At 38.0% G+C, this 24,769-nt stretch overlaps 1 protein-coding gene across 1 annotated transcript in view; it reads right to left on the bottom strand.

Moving 5' to 3' along the window:
- The window catches only part of SH2D4B (SH2 domain containing 4B), an 81,232-nt gene extending 77,516 nt beyond the window's left edge, over positions 1–3,716 (bottom strand). The window contains exon 1 of the mRNA XM_088130187.1: positions 3,533–3,716. Within this exon, the coding sequence (XP_087986313.1) occupies positions 3,533–3,716 (184 nt within the window). The remainder of the gene's footprint in view (positions 1–3,532) is intronic.
- Between the last annotated feature and the right edge of the window lie 21,053 nt (positions 3,717–24,769).

Here is a 24,769-nt window from a genome sequence, read left to right as displayed (position 1 = left end):
TGTATGATAAAGTGCTAAGAATTTTGGTTATAACATACAGATGGATCAATGGGAAAATATGTGGTTAAAAGGGTTGAAATTTACATTGTGTTATGATTTCAAAGAGAATTTTTATAAAATGGTGTATCGTTGGTATATGACACCAGAGAAATTATCTACAATGTATAAAGGTACTTCAAATGTATGTTGGAAATGTGAACAGCATGAAGGGACATTTTATCATGCTTGGTGGACATGTAAAAAAGCTAAAAAAAATGGATTCAAATACATACTTTGATAGAGGATTTTAAAGATCAGTTAAAGAACTTTTCCTTTTAGAATTAATGGGCAAACAGAAAAAAACCATGGAAGATTATTATATGATTACTGCAGTGAGATTACTATGTGCACAGAGATGGAAAGATTCAGCACTACCCACTATGGAGGAATGGTTGGTGAAGTTGACAGATTTTTGCTGAAATGGATAAATTGACTTCTTTGATTAGAGAAAAGACACTATCTACATTTACTGGTGACTGGAAACCTCTTATGGGCTTTTTGTATAAAAATGAAAAAAATGAACTTATGATTTATGGTTTTGATGATTAGACAGGATAATTATAGAAAGAAAGGTAATGTGATATAACATTAGAGAGAGAGGTTAAAATATATTTATAACTGCTGTGAAGAATATCAGAATCCACTTCTTTATATCTTTTTTTCTTTCTTTTCTATTTTTCCTTAACTTTTTCTTTTCTTTTCTTGTACTTTTTGCTTTTTCTTTGACTTCTTTCTTTTTCCTTTTTCTTCCTTACTTTATATTAGTTTGTGTTAGTTTTTATCTCCTTGTTTAATATACATACATACATACTTATCATGATGGCTGGAACTAACCACTCTTTTGCAGCCTATCCTACCTCATCTAATCTCTCTCATAGGGTTAACATGAAAATAAAATTGGATAATCCCATTACTTCTGTTAGAAAGAGAATCTGTGAGTAGCATGTGTATGAAAGTGGTGTATATAAAGGAAAGGGGCATATGGTGTAGCCACACAACTAAAATGTTGCTTCTAGGGAAATGGGCAATGACAAATGTGAAATATAAATACAAAAGAAAAAGAAAAAAGAACCAGGTACTTGCATCTGTGATTCTACCAGTGTTTGGCATGTGAATTTGGATTCTTTGCCCAGAGATAACTTGATTCTTTTAGAGGTTTTTTATCCTATTTATAGCATTGCACAGTAGAGACAGAATGATGTGCCATAGAAAGATCATTCTAATAAAATGTAGCAAGCTGTAGCAAAGGATTATATAGCATAAGCAATTTCCCTTGAGTTGAATTCAACTTCTGGTGATTTCAGTCCATACAATTTTCCTGGCAACAGTACAAAAGAAGTTTGCAGTTTTCTTCTTTGGGGATTTTTTTAAATTGCTGTTTCTCAATCTAACCTGCAGTGGTTAGAATCTACAGTCTCCCATCCAAGTATTAAAAGGTGATTCAACACAATCTCCTTCATAGCTTTACATACGTATAAAAACACAGAGATGAGGACTATGAGAAAGTAGAGATAGATAGATAGATAGATAGATAGATAGATAGATAGATAGATAGATAGATAGATAGATGGATGGATGGATGGATGGATGGATGGATGGATGGATGGATGGATGGATGGATGGATGGATGGATGGATGGATGGATAGGAGATTGGACAATTGCATAGGTTAAAGAAAGAGAGAGAGAGAGAGGCTTTTCCGAACCTTTCTCTCTAGCCTCACAACAAACTGTGAGAAGTCATCCAATAAATGCCATGGCTGAACAGGGCGTTGCTCATTAATAGTAATCCAGTAATAATAACAAGAGCTACATAGTAAGCCTCTTAGTCATCATCACACAATGCTGGCCTCCTTGTGACTGGGACAAACACCTTCTCACCATATAGCCTATAGTGCAAATACAGAACTATCTTGTAACCTATCCAACTCTCTTGGCATCACTATACAGTTAAGTTGGCAATAAAGGTTTGACTCAGCTTCACATAGAACCCACCAAGCTGTGTTCCTCCTACACTGGAAATACATGCATACACAGGCACACAGCACTACCCGTCTGTTATGTAGAAGAGAGCTATTTCTGCAGGGGTTTTTTTCTCCCAAACAAAGATAAAGACAACCTCGAATCAAGCCCAAGCAATGGTGACAGCTCTGATACACTTTTCCTGGCAGCATTAGAAGAAGGCAGAGCATTTCCTCTGCCATTGCCTCCCTTCAGGATGTTTTTCCAACTTTTCAGTCTAGCCTACAGTCCTGAAGTTCCCCGGTGGTCCCCCATCCATATACTAACCATGGCCAACCCTGCTTAGCATCTGAACCAGTCAAATTCAGCTAGGTGTCACTACCTTTCCCTAAATAAACCTACAGCTAAGGATGGAATCATTTCTTTGGAAGGAGCAAATAGTCATAAACTCCTGGAAAATTAACTGACAGTCAGTAGAGCATTTCCTGAAATCCTTTCCTTCCTTTTCACCATCTTTGGCAAATGAGAAAATGAATTAACGAGGAAACAGTACTGTGTATTAGAAAGCAGAATAGGTTTAATGTATCATTTATATATGGAAAGGTGATAGTCAAAAGTAGAACAAATGACTCTATGAAAACGTTGCAACAACATTTTTCAGCATTGGTGTACATTAAGTTCATTTTTGGCCCAAGATCTTATAAATGTCATTTTGCTGCACAGAACTGAGCTTTGTTCACAGTGCTTTAACTCTGTCCAAGAAACTAAAAAGCGGAATAGGGCTTTGTTTCAGCAATTGCGGGGTAGGTGGGTGGAGAGTACCTACAAAAATGCAAGAATCTTGCTGAATCCCTTCCCATTCTATTTAAATACGGCAAGAAACAGAAGATAGGATGAAGGAGACACCATCAAATTCATCATCAAGCATTTCCCAGAACCTTTTTCTCTCTGTTCCTTAGTATCACTTCTGTCTTAACTCCTCTCTGCCTTGTATATAATTCTTCCTGACCCCCACCCGCACCCCCATTTCAGTAAGATTTGATATTTGCATAGCCTGTGTTATAATTATTGCCAGGTAAGGATCAAACCTCCATATATTCATGTCTAAATGCACTCTCAATGAAGTGACACTATTTAATATCTTTCAGCCCCATTGCAGCTCAGTTGACCCCGTAATTTCATCCATACACGCTTAGGCTCACTAGCTTCCTATAGTTTTAGATCTATTATGTATCTAGTCTTACAAACAAATAATCAGTCTAGGAAGTAGGTGTGCAAGTCAAACAGGGGAGGGGAGTAAGGAGGAGAAAACTGTCACAACTAACAGTATGTCGACCAACCAACATGCTAACCTTAACTTTGGGAATTAAATGTGTCCAAAGCAAGCAAATTAAACACGTTTAATTTCCCTCCGTTGTATTCACGGAATTCAAGGGCAACTGCTAGGGAGGAGAATATATAGATTGTATACAACTTTGCACAGTAAAGGAATGACCCATGGAGAACAGGGGGAAAAAAATTAGCCAAGCTTACTCTGTTGTAATCTCCTTGTCCTCTTCAGGCCAACCTCTCCCTCCTGGCTTCCTCGCTCTCTCTCCTTCCATCGCCTGACCTGCTCTTCCCTCATCTTGTAGAAGAGGATGTGCTTCTGTTCTTCGTTCAGTTCAGCCAAAAGCTCAGGATCGATGTACAGATCTTGCAAAATTTGCTGCAGCATGGCAGTCTGGGAAACCAAGCTGCCCCACAGGTAGAGCTACAAAAAAGGACTGAAAAAGGAAGGAGGAAGAAAGGGTGCTAAATTCAAAATAACTTAAGTTCCACCCAAGCCAACCAAATGACAGTCTGAAGCTTTTCAGAACAAATGAGGGAAAAGCAAAAGAGGGGATTTGTGTGAGTTGTGGATGCTATTAAATTGGCCCAAAAGACAGAAAAGAAATACGAGAGGTTTGCTTTTGTGATTTGCCTGGGGAGAGTTCAGAATTTTTTAAAATCAGAATATGGCATTGTCCTTGCTCGGGGTGCAGTGCAATACGATGCATTGCTCTGAGTATACATCCCTCTGCTTTATTTTTAAGTCTGTGATGTCATGGGTAAAAGTAACAACTACACCAGGGATATCTATATCATTCCGGTGCCCTTTGGGAGCTGATCTCCCCTGAGAAGAGGCTAAACACCTTGATCCAGTCACTGCGGCTCTGCTTGCCAGGCGCTACAACACGCGCTACCACCTGCTCTGTCTGAGGTCATGTTTAGTTACTGCCAACACGTACGGTGATTCAGCAATCCCTAATTAAAAAGGATTTCTTGACTTGTGGAAAGGGATGGAAAGACAGAGGAAGGCTGCCTTACAAAACTCATAGGGTAGGTAATTAATATTAATTTAGCAAAAGCCTGGCTTTGGCAGCTCAGAGCATGCTAAGCCTTTTGCCCATCAGTGTATTTTCCATTTCACGGAAAGAGAGAAGAAAGAAGATTGCCTTTTAAGCAAATGGTGACCTTTGCTTGTTTGCTGGCATTTTCTTGCTCTTAATGAAATAGTATTAGTAGCCCTTTAGGATCGCTGTTAAAATAACTCAGATGCCACCATTTCTTGTCTCCAACAATCCCCAGGTCAGGCAGCATAACACAAGATTTCAGATTCCAAAACCTACAGGTAGCCAATAATTTTATTAAGCCCAGTCAGAATGGCATGAAATCAGACACAAGCGCTCAGGCCAATTGATGGAAAAAGCAAAAAGTGGGGAAACAAACCTACAATAGTCTGATTTTTCCTGTTTCATAAGCTACATTTAGATCCCATTTGAAGATGGCGATTGCAGACTGAGTAAACTGCACCTTTTATGCACCTCTAAAGTTACACATGGGATTCTAAGATAAAGAAGCAACACTTTTCCCTCCTTAACGATAACTCCAGATCTTGCCGAGATCTCCCTTCAGCACTGAAATCCAGATACTAGACTATGTTATCATTCAGCTGGGACCCAGCAGGCAGTGGCATTTGGCCATCACTGATGATCCTCAAACAAAGCTAAACAGGATCATCCTGATTAGCATTTCAACTGGAAGCTACCAAGAAAACCCAAAGTCATAGACTAGATTGGGAAGTTGAAGAAAACCTTCTGAAAGAACACAATGGAATTTTTCTTCTGTACTGTTGCCAAGAAAACAATGTGAAAGTATCCAGGAGTTAAATTTGACTCTATCCTTTTCTTTTCTTTTCTTTTCTTTTCTTTTCTTTTCTTTTCTTTTCTTTTCTTACAATTCAAGCAAATTTCATTAAAAAAAACAACACCTAGATATATACACAACCACCTGAAGCTAAGCCACCAAGGTTCTTGAATATATAATAACTTTAAAAGTTGATCAGGTACTTTAAATGATACCAGCATCCATTCAAAATAGTTTTTCATAACAGCCTTATGCAGACATTTGCTTGCATGAATGTAGGGTTTAAAAGAGAGGGAGAACACTGAGCTTGCAAAGAAGCTTGGCGTTCTTCATAATCAGCCATATTGCAGGGGGCAGCCATGGTCAATCTTCAGGAAAGAAGAAACTCATTTAAAGAGCTGCAGACAGAAATTTGTTTGCCTTCCAAATTATTGGATGCATTTTCATCATTCATGGTGCAGAACAGAGGAAGGATCGCTTAGTGTCCTACTGGCCATCTCTATTTTGCTACTGCTATCTATATTAAAGGGTTAAAGATGGAATCTCCAAAGGCCATTCACTTTGGGACTCTCCATTGCTAATGACCCCCAGGATTGTTTCCAGTGGCTCTGAAAAGTCCTGTGACTTTACAGAGATGTAGAGGTATCCAGATAATATTAATTCTTTCCTGTAGTTAATGTGTACACATGTGCCAGCTAACTATTTTTGGCCTTGCTAATATTTGGTAAATAAACATCAAGCTATATAGTTTTCTAGCTGAACTGAGTGGGTTTCTCTAGTCCTGTAGAGAGTAAGAAAAATGGCCATGATGTAATGGCCCAGCCCCTGGGCAAAAGGGGCTGAAATACTTTTTACCTAAGTAACATTTGGAAGTGGCTCAGGCAGATGTTCCCCTGATTCACCAAAATATAAGAAGAAGAAGGAGGAGGTTCACTACAAACAGACTTGCAAGGTCCTGTGATTAGAGCCAACCTCAATAAAAGTATTTTTAGCCTTCCTGTGGAGTTGATTTCCTGGTCTGATCTACCTGGTGGGGCTGACAGATCTGGAATAGGGATTGATTGAGAGTATATGGCTGCAAACTGAACTGGACATTCCCCAGAGTGATCTTCAAACATGAAGCACTTTTTCAGAATTATTTCAAAGTTTTGCACACCCTATAAGACAGAGTTGTTCAAAACCAAGATGGAGATATTAGTCATCAAGTTGCAAACTTCCTAAAGTTAGCAGAACTAAAAAAGCGGGCAGCCTCTCCCCTGAATGGAAAAAAGAAAACACTATCAAATGAAAATTGATTGTTTACAGGATCCATAGAAGTTTCATTGTCAGAAATTGAACGCAGGAATGTGGAAACTCGTGGAAAATTACCTGTGCAATTAAAGGTGAATATATTGGAAGATATTGTTGCAGTTCCCACTTCTTATCTAACAACTGTCTAAAAACCTTGTCTCCGTTCTGAGCAAAGCGAGAATTATTGTTGAAGAGCACATAAATTAGCCGGTATATCTGCCAAAGGCAGTGTATGCTGTAAGACAAGTATTCTTACACATCTCCACATTTCTTCACTGCATGTTACATATTTCCATAGGATGTGCAGATACCATTTCTTACCATAGTTGACAGCCAAAGATAAAGCTACTTTCCATGACAGAAACAACTTGCAGATACTTATTCCCCCATTCTTTTGCACCGTTAGCAGGTATGTCGTAAAACCATTTTAAGAAGCAGAGGTTTGTTTGTCATTATTAAGGAAAAGGAAAAGGGAACGTTGCTTGCAAATGTGGGTCAAGAGTTTATTTTTGGCAAAAGCAGTCTTGGGATAATGCAAGAGGCATTGATTTATCTGCTCACAGCCAGCATCTAACAATTTTGGATGCTGTCGCTAATGGGATAATAATTGGTTCCTACCTAACAACTTTGGGGGTACCAGGTGAAGATGTTTTATTTTTCCAGGCATTTTGATTTGTGAAATCCCACAGTTTTATATATTTGCTATATTATGGCTGTTGGACAGTACTATTCCGTTTCATTAGCTCTTAATGAATTGAACTGTTGATACTGTTACATGTTTCCCTTGAATCTAAATTTGACAAAAGATGGAATATTCTTGTTTCAACTAAATCATTTTAAAATCTTCCCGTTGGGTCCCCTTGCCCACCGGCACTCTGAAGCCAATTTTGGGCATGTTCTTTGGAAAAGAATAATGTTTTGTTTTAGGCAGTTGCCAAATAGGTTTTCTTTAATGAGGCTTATTGAGATGGATGTGGTGATTTTACAAGAATCCCAGCAACTGGACTATTTTTTATTTAGAACCAATACACCCCTTGTACATCTGGACACAGGCTTTCTGATTCTCTAACAGCCTTCCAGTGAACCACCCAAAAGGTGGGTCCCTTCACTGAAAGTTGGGAAACTTGCACCGGGTTGTTTACAGAATGGTTTTCTGAAACTTTACCAGTTGGGAGACCAACTCTTACATCTCCCATGCACCCTCATCTAAAAATTGATGAATCCCAGATTGAGTGAATAGGGTTTTATGGGCTGTTTTTAAACATAATTACAGCTACAATTATTACATTCCAAGCATGCATTTAATAGGGTTCCCCCTCTGTCACATTCACATTTACAGTTGATAGCAACTTGGAACACTACAGCCAAGATTCTCCGTTGTTGTATGCAGCCATTGACTAAGACTAAGAGAAAGCACATTCAAGAGGGAAGAAGCAACATTAGAAAGAATGGATGGAAAGGAGAGCTGGACTTCTGGAACCCTAAGCTGAAGCTCCTCAATAATTTGAATTAGCCACCCAACTCTGTTTTCAGGCCCCTGATGATTCTTTGCCACTATACTTTCCTTATCTAGATCTTGATTTTATAACTTCCTTTTCTCCCCCACCCAAAAGTGTATAGATTTTTCTGAACATGTGTTTAGAATATGTTCACCTGACTGCTGCCATTGTACACAGCATTTAGTGACACTATCCTGAAAGCCAAACTGTTGAGACTCCTGCAATATACAATATAAGAGCTGCCTAATGAATTCAGGAAACAGTGTACAGATATTATGTTTACCTCTCAGTGTGGGAAAAACCAGAGTAACTCCCATGAATTCATCCAGCTTTTTAAGTCAAAGTGACTCAGGTAAGGCCAGTGTTTTCCTTACTGACGAAGTTAAGAAATTATTCCAGCTGGTCACAAAACAGTTGCAAATCCAAGCATTCAAGTGCAAGTTGGTGTAGCATAGCAACTGAAAGTTTGTGTGAGTTCATTTCTCCTCTCTCAAGAACACACTAGGCAACCTTGGATAAGATTAGATGGTAAAACAGGAAATACAAGTGGAGAAGATCAGTGGAGGAAGGTCTTCAAGATAGATGGGAGTTGAGCATCTCAAAGACACAATAGAGGGTCTTCATCAACCCCATTGGATCCAGAGTAAGCTAGCTGCATTTAGAGACCACTGGACAAGATAGGCAAGTTACTTGTTACTTGTCTGATTGATTACAGGATGACTCACAGATTTTATTCCAGTGCTCAATGATCTGGGAGAAAGTTCTGTTTAATTGCCTGGAATTTAGGACACTTCATTTAAGGAGTCTGCTGCAATCTGAAAGGAGCTCTCAGTAATCCCAGAATATTTGCTGAAGAGTTTAATCAATTTATTTCTGGCTTAGCTGTGGTGTAGCTGAAGTACCATTGAATTTGCCTTCTCTTTGAAATGTTGTAATAAAATGGAGCTTGCACGTGACCTGTTTCTGCATCTGCAGGAAATCCTCATCACACCTCATCACATCTCCCAGGTCCTGGATTTGGGGTCTTGGCTTGAGGGCTTTGCAACTCCATCCCCTCATGGAACTTCTTGGATTTTTAATAAATTAATTTATTTTGACAAATGCATGCAATATGGACATGGATGGTGGGGGGAGAGAATGTGGACCATTGATTTTATTGCTCTTTTGCACTGAATGAGGAAAATAGATTTTTGTTATTGCAGTGAGTGCAACAGCTCAGAGGAGAACAGTGATTTTTGTTCCTTGTACTCTGGTTATAAAGTTTGGAGATAACCTTGGGCTGGGTAACATGGAAATGCCTTAGTTCTTCTAAATTTAATTTCATATGACATTCTTAGTCTGAGTGCAGCCCAATACTTTTCTAGCCTGTCTAAGGAACCTTATAACACAATCGCCAAATTCACGTAATTAGAAATTCATTGGTTGGTGTTACAAACTTACAATCCATACATAATCCTGGCTATTGTTACAACAACCTTTAAACTGGTCGCTGATGTTACAGAGGAGAACAAGCCAGCCTTATATACCTGCTACATTTAGTAAATTAATATTTTTGTTGTCATTTTGCAGATGAAAAGTTCCAATTCTTCACAGTAATTTTCATACTAAGAAATTGGATTTTAGAGCTAAGGTTTGTAGGTCTAAGGACAATGTTCTCTCCAGTTATTCTGCACTCTAACAAGTTAGATATGCCACCACTGTATGACCATCAGTTAAAAAAAAGAATACTTCACACATTATAATTTGGATTATGTTATTCTTAGTTGTAAATTGTGACCCTGTTTTAAGTTTCCTTCAGACAATTATGAACACGTTGAATTAAATCCCAGAGACAATCAGAATTAAAATAACAGCAACCCATACCGTTGAAAAAATTAAATGTAAATACAATTATCATTGCCAACAGCATAACAAAAAGCCTTATAAGACTGTCAATAAATAATATTCTGCTTAGTTTGTTGAAAACAGTAGATTCATTAGCCTGAAATTACTAGTACCCTTGTTTCTGTATTTATGATTAAGCTGTATAAAAATATCACCTCAACTATTCTGGGTTTTGAATACTGTTTTACGTTTGGCTGTTCTATCTTGTTGTAATATCACAGGATTTTTCAGTTTTCCCATTCTAAAATCAGATATAGGATTTCAGTTTGGAAAAAGATGTTTGGAGAAAAGCCAAGCATCAGGAGGAGTCTGGGAGCCCCTTTTCAAACTAAAACATTCTATTAAAAGGGATAAAGTGGGCTAGAGCTCACAAAAGCTTATGCCTTTTAATAAAATGTGTGGGTCTGAAAAGGGGCTACCTTCTGATTTGTAACTTGGGAAGAGAAACGTAATGGCCTGTTTCTACTCCAAATTTCTCCCATCCTTCAAAATTAGTTCTGATTTTGGAAAATCCTGAGTTTGGAAAGCTCTAAGAAAGGAGGAACTTTGAATGCAAGTTGCCCCAATCTTTTGTCCCTAAGCTACCAAAAATATGTCCTCCTTGAAGTCAATTGCTTGGATGACTCTAGAAGTTATCTAGTTACCTTTGTAAAGTCTTTTGATTAAGGTAAATACTAAGGGTATTTACTGTATTTATAATATTATATATTTTTTAATATAATATTTAATATAATATAATATTTAGTATTATAAATACTAAGGGTAAATACTGTCTGAATCTGCAGGCTAAATCACCTCTTTCTTCTTCGCTATGAACCTAGGAAAGGAAAGGAACAGCATTTTCCTTCTTCCTGACAAACATTTTACAAATGACATCCCACATTCAATGGGCCATCTCAAAGACTCCGTTTGGTTTCATTTTAATTTAATCTCCCAGGATATGGGAAGGAAGGATCTTTCCTTCCAGAAAAAAAAAAAGTTCACCTCTTGCTGTCCGCCAGCTTCCACGGTACCAAGCCAGCAGAAAAATCCAGAAATGCTATAGCACTAACTCTGGTTTGTTGTTGTTTTTTTCTGTTAATCCACATGCCAATTCACCTCTGATCTTTTTTTTATACTTTTAACGCACAGTGAGCATCTGCAAGCCCTACTGAACTTGCAGTCAAAGTGTTTCCTCAACGTCTTCCCTTAGGAGAAAGTGAGGCAGTCTTTCTTTTCCCCATCTCTTCATTACTACTTGGATAGGAAACTATCAGGAAATATCAGTCTGTAGATTAGACTGGGAAGTATATCTCCATCTCCATCATCTCCATCATCTCCATCCATCCATCCATCCATCCATCCATCCATCCATCCATCCCCTGTTCCATACTACTGCCAAGGAAGCAACTTGGATGGATCCATGCAGTCACCAAACATCAAGACTGATTCAAGGGAGATGTTATCTTTTTACCACTCTCAAAAGGTTGGGCAGTCCTTTCTATACTCTCAGCTGCTCCACTTTCTAAAACTCCTCATTTGATAATAGGCACCATTTTGACATCTTTTTTCCTTAAATCCCTTCCCTCCCCCCAAATATCCATATGCACATCCTTTGCGGAAATGCCACAGATGCATTTTGACTCAAACTGCTCACTGCTTTCCCTGGATCTTGTGGCATTACTGTCTTTTTTATATATATATTTATTTTATTTTATTTCCTGTATGATCCACTTCCTCTGATCTATCAACCTCCTCAGCTGAGTGGGTGCATTTAATTCTAATAAAGATTTTGAACTTATTTTAGTTTGTCTTGAATAATCAAGATACTGATTTTCACAGATGTGCTGCTTTGGCGTAGTTCGACAGCCCAAGAATAGGTGCACTCAAAGTTGCATGACCCTGTTAATTATATATTTGGGGAATTTGTGCCCTGCCTTTCTGCCAATGGATGATATTCCCAGCAGTTTACAAATCAAACTATGTAATTCAAACACATTAAAAATGCTATCAAAACAAACATTAACAGAGAAAATAAACACTCAAGTGGAGCCCTGAAAGTGAAAACAATCTAAAAACTGAGCAATCCCTCCCCCTCCCCCTCCCCCTCCCCCTCCCCAGCTCTAATATAAATTATATTACTCTGAACTTTGGCTGGTTAGAATTCTATACTGTGCACAAAAAATCCTGTTAAATTAAAGTGTGCTTGCTGTGTTAGGGTGAATTCATATTTATTGTAATGTACTTCTAAAGGAAGCTATCCAGCTTCTCTTAGCATGCAGAGGCGTGCACACACAGAGAGACAAATAATAGTGTATTCACAATAACATATAGCATTTATTTTCAAACTGTTTTGGCATCACCATATGACTTTCTTGGACAAATGCCAATCACTTTGTGTGAGATGGGCAGCTACAGAAATGTGACAAATAAATAAATAAGTTCAATAGCCAAGAAGGGATAAGTATGGATCCTTTTCCAGGGACCTCATTAAGTTCCCCCCAATACTTCTCCCACCCCCCTTTTTTAATCCACCAATGCCAGATGGCACAGCCATCATTCTAATTCTCTACCTTTCTTAGGTGCCACTGCTTGAACAAGGCTGCTGCCTATGTAGAAAATTCCAGTGAAAATTGCTGGACATTCAGGGATCTGTGTTGTGGCCATTCAGTTGTCCACCACACTATTCCATGTCTGCATGTTTAGGCATTGACTCTGCAGCTTCCTGATCAGCCATACATCTTTGCCATTAGACCTGGAGCATAATCACTTGTACTTACCAATCATATTGCTTAGAGCCACCTCTAATGCATTGCAGTAATAGCTGTCTATTCCATGCATCAGATTGCCTGGAAGGCACCATTGTTCAAGGTCCCTTTATGCTCTGCAACGGTCCCATCTTGGAGATGGAATAATTTTATGCTTCAGAATTGTCAACTGGAAATGTTGGGAATAGGAAGAATGTGTGTATAGCTAGGCCCAGAAGATGCTGATTCTTCTAACAAAAACAATTATTTCTTCCTATTTACCACATACCTCTGCAGAAGTTCTGAAACTTCTACCATGGTAAATCTCAAATATTTGCATAATTTTACAACACAGCCTTCTCCAATCTGGTACTCCCCAAATGTGTTGCACTACACTTCCAATCTTTGTCATTCACTATGGATAGTAGCTTTAACATAATGATGGTGATGCTTCTCATGTAGTGTTACTAACAGAGTAATATCAAACTTGAGTCACGTTAAACTTTTTTCTAATTACAAAGACATCAGCAGATGGCTTTGACTACATGGAAGCACTTTGTCCAGGATGTTTTTCAATTCTTACAATCCTTGTTAGTCTCCCATCCAAGTACTAACCAGACTCAAGTGGTGAAAACAAAGTCCCCAACCATGAATAATATGAGCTAACCACAGATCAAAAAGAAGAAGAAAAATCCAAAGGTTTTCTTTCTTTAAACCTCTAATCAACAGACTTGGTGAAGTGTGCAGGAGAATAAACAAATCCGCATTTATAATTCTGATTATTCACCCACAAGTATGGCTTGCAGGTTACTTAAACATTCTGTAAGACCTTGATATGTAAGTATGGTTGCACTGCATCAGTTTAATCTAATTTTGGGCCCTGCAAAAACATAGGACTTCATTTCCCATCACCTTCACCCAGCTTAGCCATTGGCAACATTTGACTGAATACAATGATAGTTGTGTTCCTAACAACTCTCCAGCAGCAGGCTGAACAAGTGTAACACAAACCATAGAGTCTGGAAACAGGAACTGGGGAATGAAAACTGACAGGAGAGTGGGACTGTGGAAGTTGTTGTTGCTGCTGTTGCTATTTATACCATTTACCAGATTGCTCTGACTGGATTCGGTTCCCAAGGTTCTGGGACAGCTAGAGATATTGCTGTAACATATGCACTGTTCCAAATAATGCAACTGTTTATGATTGACGGGTTGATATTCTATCCATTCCGATTACATCCAAGCATTTTCCAGGACAGAGCTTGGAGGCAGTCCACTTGCCTCTGCTATACTTGCTGATGAAATATTATTGATGAACATTATTTGACTGTGGTCTGATTCCTCAGCTTGCTCCCACAGTGTAGCTGTGCTATTATACTATTAACACTGTTATCATCTAAATCACATTTTATCAGCTTGCCAACAATGCTATAATGGTGGGATTTTACTGAGAGAAAAATGTTCTACCCATGGTCTACCAGTAGAGTTACCTAGGAAAACACATGAGCATGCAGAGATAAAATTAGTCTCTCATTATTTTTCTTGAGCTACCCTGCTAGGTCGTTGTCATCATCATCATCATCATCATCATCATCATCATCATCATCATCATCTCTGTTTTCCCCCACACAGAATTACCAGTAAGAAAAATACAAGAGAATATATACCAAAACAAATCTTTCCTGCCTCTGAACTACTCAAACATCACTGTAAGGTTTATCATTGGGGTGGGGGGATGTGGAATTTCCTGCTTTCTCCCTTTAATTATAAATGGTTGGTTTGTCTCATGCATTTCTTACAAGAACATAGTTAAGCCTATGGTGCCCTCTAATGGACAGACTCAATTATGTTTCTAGAAGGAAGGAAGGAAGGAAGGAAGGAAGGAAGGAAGGAAGGAAGGAAGGAAGGAAGGAAGGAAGGAAGGAAGGAAGGAAGGAAGGAAGGAAGGAAGGAAGGGCTCATGTGAAACATGATCCCTTCCCACAGTAAGACCCTTTAAGGTGACTATTTTGTCATCACTTAGAAGTGTTCTTAGAAATGCTGGTGCATGTAACAATCAGCATCCTTTAAGCTGCTTTGGAAATCATGATCCTAAGAAGAGAATGATCAGTCCTTTTAGTGGATTTACAGATGTTGATGAACTCCAATTTGCAGCATTCTTCAATGCTAGCATTTTGGCAGGGGTTACCAGGAATTTTAATTCAGCAATGTCGGGAGAGCTGCAAGAGTCATACATCTTAGGACAATAGTTGGTACCATCATAGCTGGAGAAGTTGGCATGCCAAATATGTTCTAAGTCTGAAAAAACTTCCCAAAGCCGATCATTTAAAAAGAGCATGATGTTGGTTCTACACATTACTTTTGTTCCCTGAAGATATACAGTACAAGCTGAACTTCACTGGAATTTAACCCACCACCCAGCTTGAGCTAGGTTGGTAAAAATAACTGACATTCTAAATTGGATTGTCAAACTGAGACTTCCAACCTGTATTCTATATCCTTGTTATCCATTTGTCTCATTCATATGGGTTGGAAGCCAATCCCACGAAGACCTTCATGACTGGCATAGAGGGAATGTTTATGGTTCTGTATGCTCCAACGTGGTCATACCTAGGTCACTGATGGTCCTTGAATATCTCTGTCCTTGCTTGCCTGCTTAATGTAAAGATTAATATATCTAGCCACTGTAGCCTTAATTGCTAACAATCTCCTTGAATTCATGCCACAACTATTTCCTCATGGCATATATTCTCCTAGAGTTGTAACCTTGGTTACATCAATGAATGGCCTTTGATTCACAAGCACATGTCTCCATGAACTGTAACATTCTCAAGGATACTGATAATGGGTATGGGTACATGTCCCTCTGTTTAAAGTGGGACACAGTGTCAAACAGTTGACTGACACTTCTCAATGGCTACATATCCCGTATGACAAAGTGTTCTCTCTCTGGACACAGCAATATCCAGATTCCTTTATCTGTACTCAGTTGTAAAACATTTTATTTAATTTATTTATTAAATGGACAAAAATATCCATATGTTCATCTTCCGTCTCTGCAACCCTATATAAGAACTTGCTTGACCAGTTTGTTGTTCTTAATAGTGTCCAGTGACTCACTGTCACTTGCTAGCTGTAATAAAATGACTGCCAGATCCTCTCTAATTGTTGGCAGGTTCTTAGATGAGCTTCTCCAGCCCACTTCTCAATGTCTGCTGGATCCCAGTGGCCAGTGACCTAAGGCATGGGTGGGAGATCTGTATTCTCACATGCTTAAGACACACCTCTGGTCAAATCTTGCAACTAATGCCTCACCTTACCTCTTCCAACTCTGTGAGTTTATATCATTGAGCTAAACAACAACAGCAACAAAGTAAAGCTGCCCTCAAGTTTGATCCCTGGTAACTGCATCCATGCCCTTTTCTTGGTAATTTTACAGAATTTGCTTGCCATGGCTTTCTTCTGCGATGTTATTTCCTACTTCCCAGCCTAGCCTATAGCCCTGGAATTTCTTGGCTGTTTCCTATCTGAGTATGAAGGCTATCTGCTCAATGTCCAAGATCAGCCAAGTCAGCTAAGTGCAGGCTTTCCTTTTTCTGGTGTATGGTTATGATTATGATATTTAAGGAAATTTAATTGATGTTGAATCTAGTAGCAATGAAACCTAGGAAACTAGGAAAAGTGTGGTATATCGTAAGTTTCACATCGCTATTTTTTATAATTTAATAATAATAATTTACTAAACTTCTATGCTGCCTAACTCTGAAGGACTTATTTTTATGAGTTTCTGCCTTTCTTAGAGCAAACCTTGATACTAAATCATCATGGCATGCAGCTGTCCAGCAATCAGTGTTTTCTCCTGTTATGTAAATTACTCTGTTGAAGACACCAGTGACTCTTATCTGTAATCTAAAGAGCACAGCATAGATAAAATCTGCAAACTAAACAGAATGCCATTATGTAGGCAAAGGAAATTAGGGATTTTTTCCCCCTCCAAAACAGTGTTTGAGGCCACTAGCCATTTCTTGACCTGTCTTTTCACTGACAGAGAACATCTGTGTCTTGCCTGTCCTATGTATCAATTCAATTTCCTTCACTCAATCCATAACTGATACCAGACTGTGTTTTGAGAGAAGAACAGCTTGGATTTCAAATCTTGAGGATTTTAACTATAAGTATCTGAACTCCAGGTTTCTCCACTGAAAAAGAAGAGGTAAATCTAGTATACTGTTTTCTTAGTCCTAGTTATATCATTAAATCTGCAAAGCAGGTCGTCAGTCATTACAACTAACTAGAAATGGTAAATGTGTTCTGTGGTGCTACCAGGTCATTATTATTATTATTATCACGTGGGCAGCCAACAGGAAATCTATAGTTTTGGAAACAAACAAAGCATTTGCACAGTACAAAAGACAAAAGTTAGCTTACACTTTCTAATAAATAAAAAGTGAAAAGTAAAAACAAACTCCAAGCCCTGGTCAATATATCCATTTTCTACCTTCCTTCCTATTGCAAAAGACATTGCTTATGTACATATTGCTCATCTGTGTTTCCAATATGTAGGAAAAGGCTGTAGCTCAGATCCTAGTTGAATCTCTGCCTCTCTAGTTAGGGCGGAGAAAGATTCCAGTCTGAAAGGCTGAAGAGCAAAAGCAAATCAGTGTTAACAGCCCTGAGATTGATGGACCATCAGTCTGTCTCAGTATAAGGCAGTTTCTCATATTCCCATTCTAGAGCATGAGACATTATTCCTGAACCAATCATGTGCAATGACAAAATTACTATACAGGTGGTATCATCTGGCATGAAATATGGCACCAAGCAAGAAAACAAACTTTAATGGACATCATCAACAATACAGTCTCCTAGAGATTCCCATTTGGTCAGAACATACCCACAATTGATTCATAAATTAAGCCTTCCTCTCTTCTAGAGTAAATAAGTAAGCATTAGGGAGCCAACTGAATAAACCCCTAAGCAAAAACAGCTGTCTTCTATCTCGAGGTTAAATAGCAAGGGAAGAGTTTGCTGGAGGCAGTGTTCCCCCAGGTCCAGTGAGGGCTTGTTATGAGAAAGTTAAAAAAGGAAACTAATCAATCTCACACACACATACAAACAAACACACACACACACACACACACTGTGGGGTGAAATCTTTCACACAGACTTCCGCAGCAAGTAACTAGATAAAGAAGCATTCGGGTTCAATTCTATTTTGTATGCATTCAGATCAAGCCTCACCTGATTTCTTGCAAGTTTAGTCTTTCTCTGAGACCAGATTGCCATCTAACACTCAGCCACCTATTGTTCTTTTGTTCATCCTTTCTTTTGTGAAGACACATCCTTTTCTTTATACCTAACACCCTTCCATGTTTGATTTGCTGTTGTGTGCATTTTAATAAACTCTAAATGATATTTAAGTAAATGGATTTGTTGCCAGTTCATATTCTGGGGGGGTTGGGATTGAACTTCGCCAATATGCTTACAAATCCTAGATTTCTGCAGATTGGCCACCAGGTACTGGACTTATGCTGCCCTTGCATTTCCTAAGTTAAAAAAAAAAAAAAAGGAAAGATGTTCTCCTTTTCCTTCCTTTGATCTTCTTCCTACACCTCTGATGGAGGGAGGAAAACAATAACTTAAGAAAATTCAAAGCAGCCTGTGACTGATCCATTCCATACATGGAACAGCTAATTTCAGGTGTCCCATGTCCCAGCTAAAACATGAGGGGAATGAAGGGGTGAGAAAAAACCAAAGACATTGGCAGCAGTTAAGGAAAAATAAAGAAGGGAATTCAATGGGAGATGTGGGGCAACAGGAAGGTGAGCTGGATATGCCATGCTTGAAGTCCAAGTTACCGGTGGTGATTAAAGGGAAGTAGAAAAAGTAAAATCTTGGGAAGATTGGTGGATGGGTGAACTCAGAGAAGGAAGAGAGAGGCACATCACCCTTGCCCTACTTGTCCCATAAGACCCTCTGGATTTTATTATCATCAACACCTGAGAGGACCAAAAAGTGGAATCCTGGTTCTGCTGAACCACAATGCACTGTCAACCCCCAAAAATTGTTGGCAGGTCTTCCACAGCACAGTGTGTTTTATCAACCCCCTAAAAGGTTTCAAACTCTTTTTCTGTTTTATGCACAGTCCTACATTAACTGTTGTATCACACCTCTTTAGGGGGACTAGACCCAGTGACAGGAAGAGATTCTTTGCACACACACACACACACACAGACACACACACAGAGAGAGAGAGAGAGAGAGAGAGAGAGAGAGAAGTGCTGTACTTACAAATTCAGATAATTTCCCACATTACGACTTCTCACCCTGTACTAAATTCTTGTCCATCCTCTTTGTGAAGAAATATAAAATATTTAGAAGCTCCTGCTTTAAAAAAAAAAATAAATCCTTTCTTACCTACATCCAGGTATGCCTGGCTGTATTTCTTCAGTAACAAGGGTTGTCCAAAAAAATCAACACCCTCCCCCCAAAAAACCCAGACCCTTAATTCAACACTATAACATCCTTTTATTCTCTGTTCTATTTGATGTTTATATTTTTAATGTATTTACTGATTGTTTTTACCTTTGTTGTATACTGCCCAGCAGCGCCTGTGTGAGATGGGTGGCTATATAAATTGGTTTAATACGTAAATAATAAATAAATAACGACATTTTTAAAGAGATGGTTAGTAGGGATGGATAATTAATCAATTTTCTCTCCCCCCTCCCATCATTCTTTTTTATTTCATTTTAAAGGGGGGGGGGAAGATTTTGGAGGCCATACACAAATAATGGTTTGTTTTTTTTTAAAAGCCCACAATTTTCACACATCTCTACTCCAATCTTACAGCTTTCACCTACTTCCCTCCCACATTTCAGAGAAAACTCAACTTAGAATGAGCTTACACTTGTAAGAAATGTTAAAAATAATTTTAAAGATATTGTAGGGTCATCTAGATTCAGAGTAGAGGGGAAAAAAACTTTATCTCTAAATTTTTAGACCAGCCTTCAGTTTAATGGATTCCAGGGTGATGCTTGGTAATAAGAATAAATAAATAAATTAATTAATTAATTAATTAATATGTCCTCATACAGTGGAACTGTAGGGGCATAAAAGCAAATAAAACCAATTTCAAAGTATTGGTTAAATATAAGTATCTTAATCTAGTCCGGAAGAAATTATAATATCAGTTCCAACTTTCATCAGAAGTAATATTCCTAGAGATCTATGATAAAGAAAATATAGAAACATATTTAAAAATATAGAAAGTCTCTCTTAAATTAGCTAAACTCCTGGTTTAGCTGTCTCCTGCATGGACACATTCATGCAGATTTCTTGGCAACAGTAAAGAAGAAATTTGCCATTGCCTTCTTCTGGTGTGTGTCTGTGTGTGTGTGTGTACTTCCCAGTCTAACCTTCAAGCCTGCCATTCGCTGGAGATCTCCCATCTAAGTATTAGCCAGACATGACTTTGCTTATTTTCTGAGTCCAGACATCAGCCAGGTGGTGCCACTAAATGCCCCACTTTTCTAATAATATTTTTATTAAAGTTTTACACAGATAAAACCTAACACAGAAATAAAAAAGATACACAAACAAAAAAGAAAAAGAAAAATGGAAAAGAGAAAGACATATAAAAAGTGACTCGCCTCTCCCTCCAAAGAAGTATAAACATTTGCAATAACTTAGCACATTCTCTAGTATTACAGGAAAAAAAAACCCTCTTCTTCCCATTTCTCATCCCTCAATAATAGCCAAATTATAAAAAAATCACCAATAACTCAGCAAAAGCATTAAGAGTGCCAGCAATAATGACTATAAGTTTAACCTTAAACAAATAAGTCCATTTTACATTTTGATTTATACCTTTCTTTAATAAGTAAAACAGAAGTTTTATCCCCATAGGCATAAAAAATACCAATAAGAATAGCATATATATTAAACTAAATCAAATAGGTCCCTTTTACATTCTAACCTATAACTTTCTGTAACAAATAAGAAACAGTTTATCCCCATGTGAAAAAAATCTTTAAATTCTCATCTTACAATCCTGATTTAAAAAAAAGAAAAAAAGATTCCAGTAGTAACAACCCAAAATCACAACTTATACAATTTAACTCTGATCACATAAGTCTACTTTAAATTCCTTTTTCTTCTTTTTAAAAGGCTTGATCTTCAATCCCTTCTTCAAATAAAGTCCCACATGTTGATCTTTTATAATTTTTTCCCTGTCTGTTTTTAGGGACAACTTCAGAGGTTTAAAACTTCCCTTCTGTGAATCCAAAATAAGATAACTCTCAAGGTCACTCCTCTGATTTATAATTTGAATGTCCCCTTTAATTGTTAAAACATCAACCAGTATACTTTGTATGTCTGATGCAACTTCTTTCTTCATATCACTCTTCTAGTCAAACATGTTTAAATCCATTTTCAAATCCACAACATCTTTTTCCATCTCTTCCATATCCCTTGAATAGTCTGGCAATGTTTTAAAAATCCATTTTAAGATCTCTATTCAGATCATCCATAGCCTCTGTTTTATCCAATAGAATCTTTTTTTTTCTTCTATAACCTCTATTAGATCCACTTTGAAAGTATCAGAAAATTTTAAAAGTAAGTCCTGAATATATTGTTCCCAAACAGACTTTATTTCTTCCATAGTAAAATAATATTCCTCCATTATGTTAGAAGATATCTTCTCCTTTAATTGCTCTCTGGTTCCCTCTAGTTAACCTTCAAAGCCTTATCTTTTGTTTATTTTCACAGTCACAATTTTCTCACAGTAAGGTTTCTTACAATTAATTCCAAAATCATCAGCTGTATTTTTATAAAATTTGAAACAGTCCATAAGAACTATTCTTTCAAATGCATCTGGCCCCTTAACTGTCTACAATCAACATTCTAAACTCCCTTTTGCTCTAAACTCCACCAACTTTTCCCAAAGTTAATTTTTTTTTCTTTTTAATCTTTAAACTTTCTTAAATCTTGTTTCTTCAAGGATAGAAGGAAATACTCCCGGTGTGCAGCAACTTGCCCTTCAGAAGATTTTTAATTTCCAAATAAATTGATAATAGATAGTTCCAGTTGTGAATTAAAAGAGGAAGCAAATCTAATATCTTTTTGGGACTCTGAACCATGGCTTGGGCTCAGTGTTCCCTGTGACTCCCAGAGCACTCTACTAGCTGGAGATTGCTATTAGACAATCTCTTCACAGGGAGCCTCTGTAAGGAGTACTTATAGGTGATCCAGTCATCTCCTTTATTCGGAGATGGTTCTGAAGAGCTGGACCCTGTGCCAGCTCCTCTTATATGCCACAGTTGTCAGCTCCGCAAAAATGGAGCCATCTTCAATCCACCACTACTCCCCCAGAAGTCCCTAAATGTCCCACTTTTCAAAAAGAGGGAAAGAAAATTAGACCACTACCCATATGTTGGTTTTACTTATGCATCTATAAAGATTCTAAATTAGAAGAAAGTGAGCATTAGGGAAAATGTGATGATGATGATGATGATGATGATGATGATGATGATGATGATGATGATGATCATCATCATCATCATCATCATCATCATCATCATTATCATCATCATCTAGCAGGGTAGCTCAAGAAAAATAATGAGAGACTAATCTTATCTCTGCATGCTCATGTGTTTTCCTAGGTAACTCTACTGGTAGACCATGGGTAGAATATTTTTCTCTCAGTAAAATCCCACCATTATAGCATTGTTGGCAAGCTGATAAAATGTGATTTAGATGATAACAGTGTTAATAGTATAATAGTACAAGTTGAGGAATCAGACAGCAATCAAATAATGTTCATCAATAACATTTCTTTAACAAGAATAGCAGAGGCAAATGGACTGCCTCCAAGCTCTGCCCTGGGTCTGGTGTTGCTCATCATTATGAATTATGGGGAGTAAGCAGTGGATGAAACACTATGACATTTTCATCTGAATACACTGAATACACTGAGCAAAAACTATATTAACAGAACAGTGGACCAAGAACAATCATCAACTTGAATGTCAACAAAGATAAAAGGCTCTCCACGTTGTTATTATTTACATTCCTTTCCATATTTCAACTCTCCTTTGGAAGCCCAAGGTAGCATGTATGTATCTCTCTTCTCATTTTATCCCCTACAACAATAACTATGATAGGTTGGCTGAAAAAGTATGACTGGCCCAAAGCATTGAGTCATTTTCCATGGCTGTAGGTCAGCTTGAACCAGAGACCTCTCTAAGAAACATAAAAAGAAATTCACAGCAGTATACTGTATGTGAAAAGGACAGGAGGAGTTAGCAGACTATAACCTGAACCTAACCAGGGTGCTGCATTGGTTACCAAGGCTGGTTTAAGTTGTTGCCATCATCAAAAATAGGATTTCCAGATTGCAAGAAGTAATAGTATCCTTCCATTTTCCTTGAGTAAGTCCTCACCAGAGGTCCTGCACTGAGCGTTGGATATCGTAACTTAAACAACCCCTTCTAGCTCAGTGATTCCACTTTGCCATGTTCTGGGCATCATCATAAGAAGAAAGAAATGACAACACAGAAAAGAACCTTGTTTGGGTTATTGACGTAGCGATTCCAAGAGACAGCAATGTTGAAGATAAGAATTTGGAAACATTTACGAAATACTGAGATTTGCAAGTAGAGATTGCAAAAATCTGAAAGAAGGAGCTGACAGTAGCACCAGTTTAGTTTGCAATATCTGGAAAGGCAAGGAATTCAAAGTCAATCCTTAAAACTGAGAACCAGTCTGTATGAGAACCAGTCTCTGCTGGTCAGTGGCAATCAGCTTGTACTCCCATCTTTATGGGAGCTCCACAGACAAAAAACTGTATCAGCATGATCCTGAGCCTGTCAACATTAAAGTGCCAATGTGCAAAGAAGCTCTGGCACAGGGCTTTCCCCAGAGTTAGCATAATGTTTTGAAGGGCTCCATACTCTCCCCATACAGCCTGGCACAGAAAACCTATTTTTCAAGTTGTCAGCTACATCTCTTACTACCCTTGTACTATGCACGATTACTTGGGCCTCTAGGAAAGGTTGCATAGTTCAGCAGAATTTCTTAATGCTTTGACAAACTGGTCAGAAAAGGCATGACTCCAATTTTTGTTTCAATTGGTAGATGGTGTTTGAAAAGCCAGCCCATGTTACAAAGGGCGGAGGCTAAATATAACTAGAAGAACTTTCCTTATGGTAGTTTACTCAGTTCCAGTAATGTTTTCTTTTTCTTCCCCCCACCCCCCAGGGCAAGATAGACAGAGAGAGAGAGAGATGGAAATGAGTTGCATTGAGTGTTTTTTAGTAGATTATGGCTTTGGGAAAAAACAGGACTGACAATGGCTCCAAGATAGGTGATATTCCCCTCCTGTATTGTTCCAATAATTTTTTGATCTTGCTCTGTCTGCAGAAAAATATGTTCTATGGGCCCTAATTTGTTTTCATACACTCTGTATCATAGCTTAGCTTCATTACCTATAATTCTGCCATCATAGCCACATTAGCTTTGCATTGTGTTTGATTACTGATGCAATTAGAGGCCATTGGTAAGGGAGAAAAAGTTAATAATCAGGACAACCCAGCACTTTCGTGTAACTGGATTGATTCACCACTGAACTGATGATTCCTTATGTAAGATTTTCCTCACCGAAAACCATCATAGCCATTTTCAGAATTCAGACTCGAGGTGGCTAGTAGTAAATAGGCAGATAATCATAGAATATAAAAGAATATAAATGTTTTTGGGGATTATAGCTCAAGGCGAGCTCATCTTTTGTATCCTCTGCTCTTATTCTTTTTCTTTCCCACCCCCCAAAAATGCAACTACCCCAAGTCAGGAAATGCATATAATATATTCTGCATTATAATCAATTTCCTTTTCTTGATTATTTTAGTTGCTAATGCTTTCCTTCAAAAAAAGGAAGACTGGTTTTCCTTTTATACATGCAAAAGCTATATACATACACACATACATACACAAGGACAGTTCTTGCTGAAATTATAAAACAGAGGGTGAATTAGATTTCCAGTCACTGAGCAATGGGACTTCACTTCCCTCCTTGAAAAGTATATAACATTAGATAAATTGCCTGAAGTATTCTATCGGCCTAACTCAGGTGCCAGAATTTAGGTCTTCTCACAAATTAATGATAATTTGGCATATTGAGGTCTTTCCTTGTCAGCACTACCTGC

Source organism: Python bivittatus, unplaced genomic scaffold, assembly GCF_059951505.1.
Source record: "Python bivittatus isolate LINGU-HERP-01145 unplaced genomic scaffold, Pbiv_v1 ctg000050_np1212, whole genome shotgun sequence".
Classification (NCBI taxonomy): Eukaryota; Metazoa; Chordata; class Lepidosauria; order Squamata; family Pythonidae; genus Python; species Python bivittatus.
The sequence above is the reverse complement of the archived record's forward strand: the minus strand, read 5'-3'. Positions and strand labels throughout refer to the sequence as shown.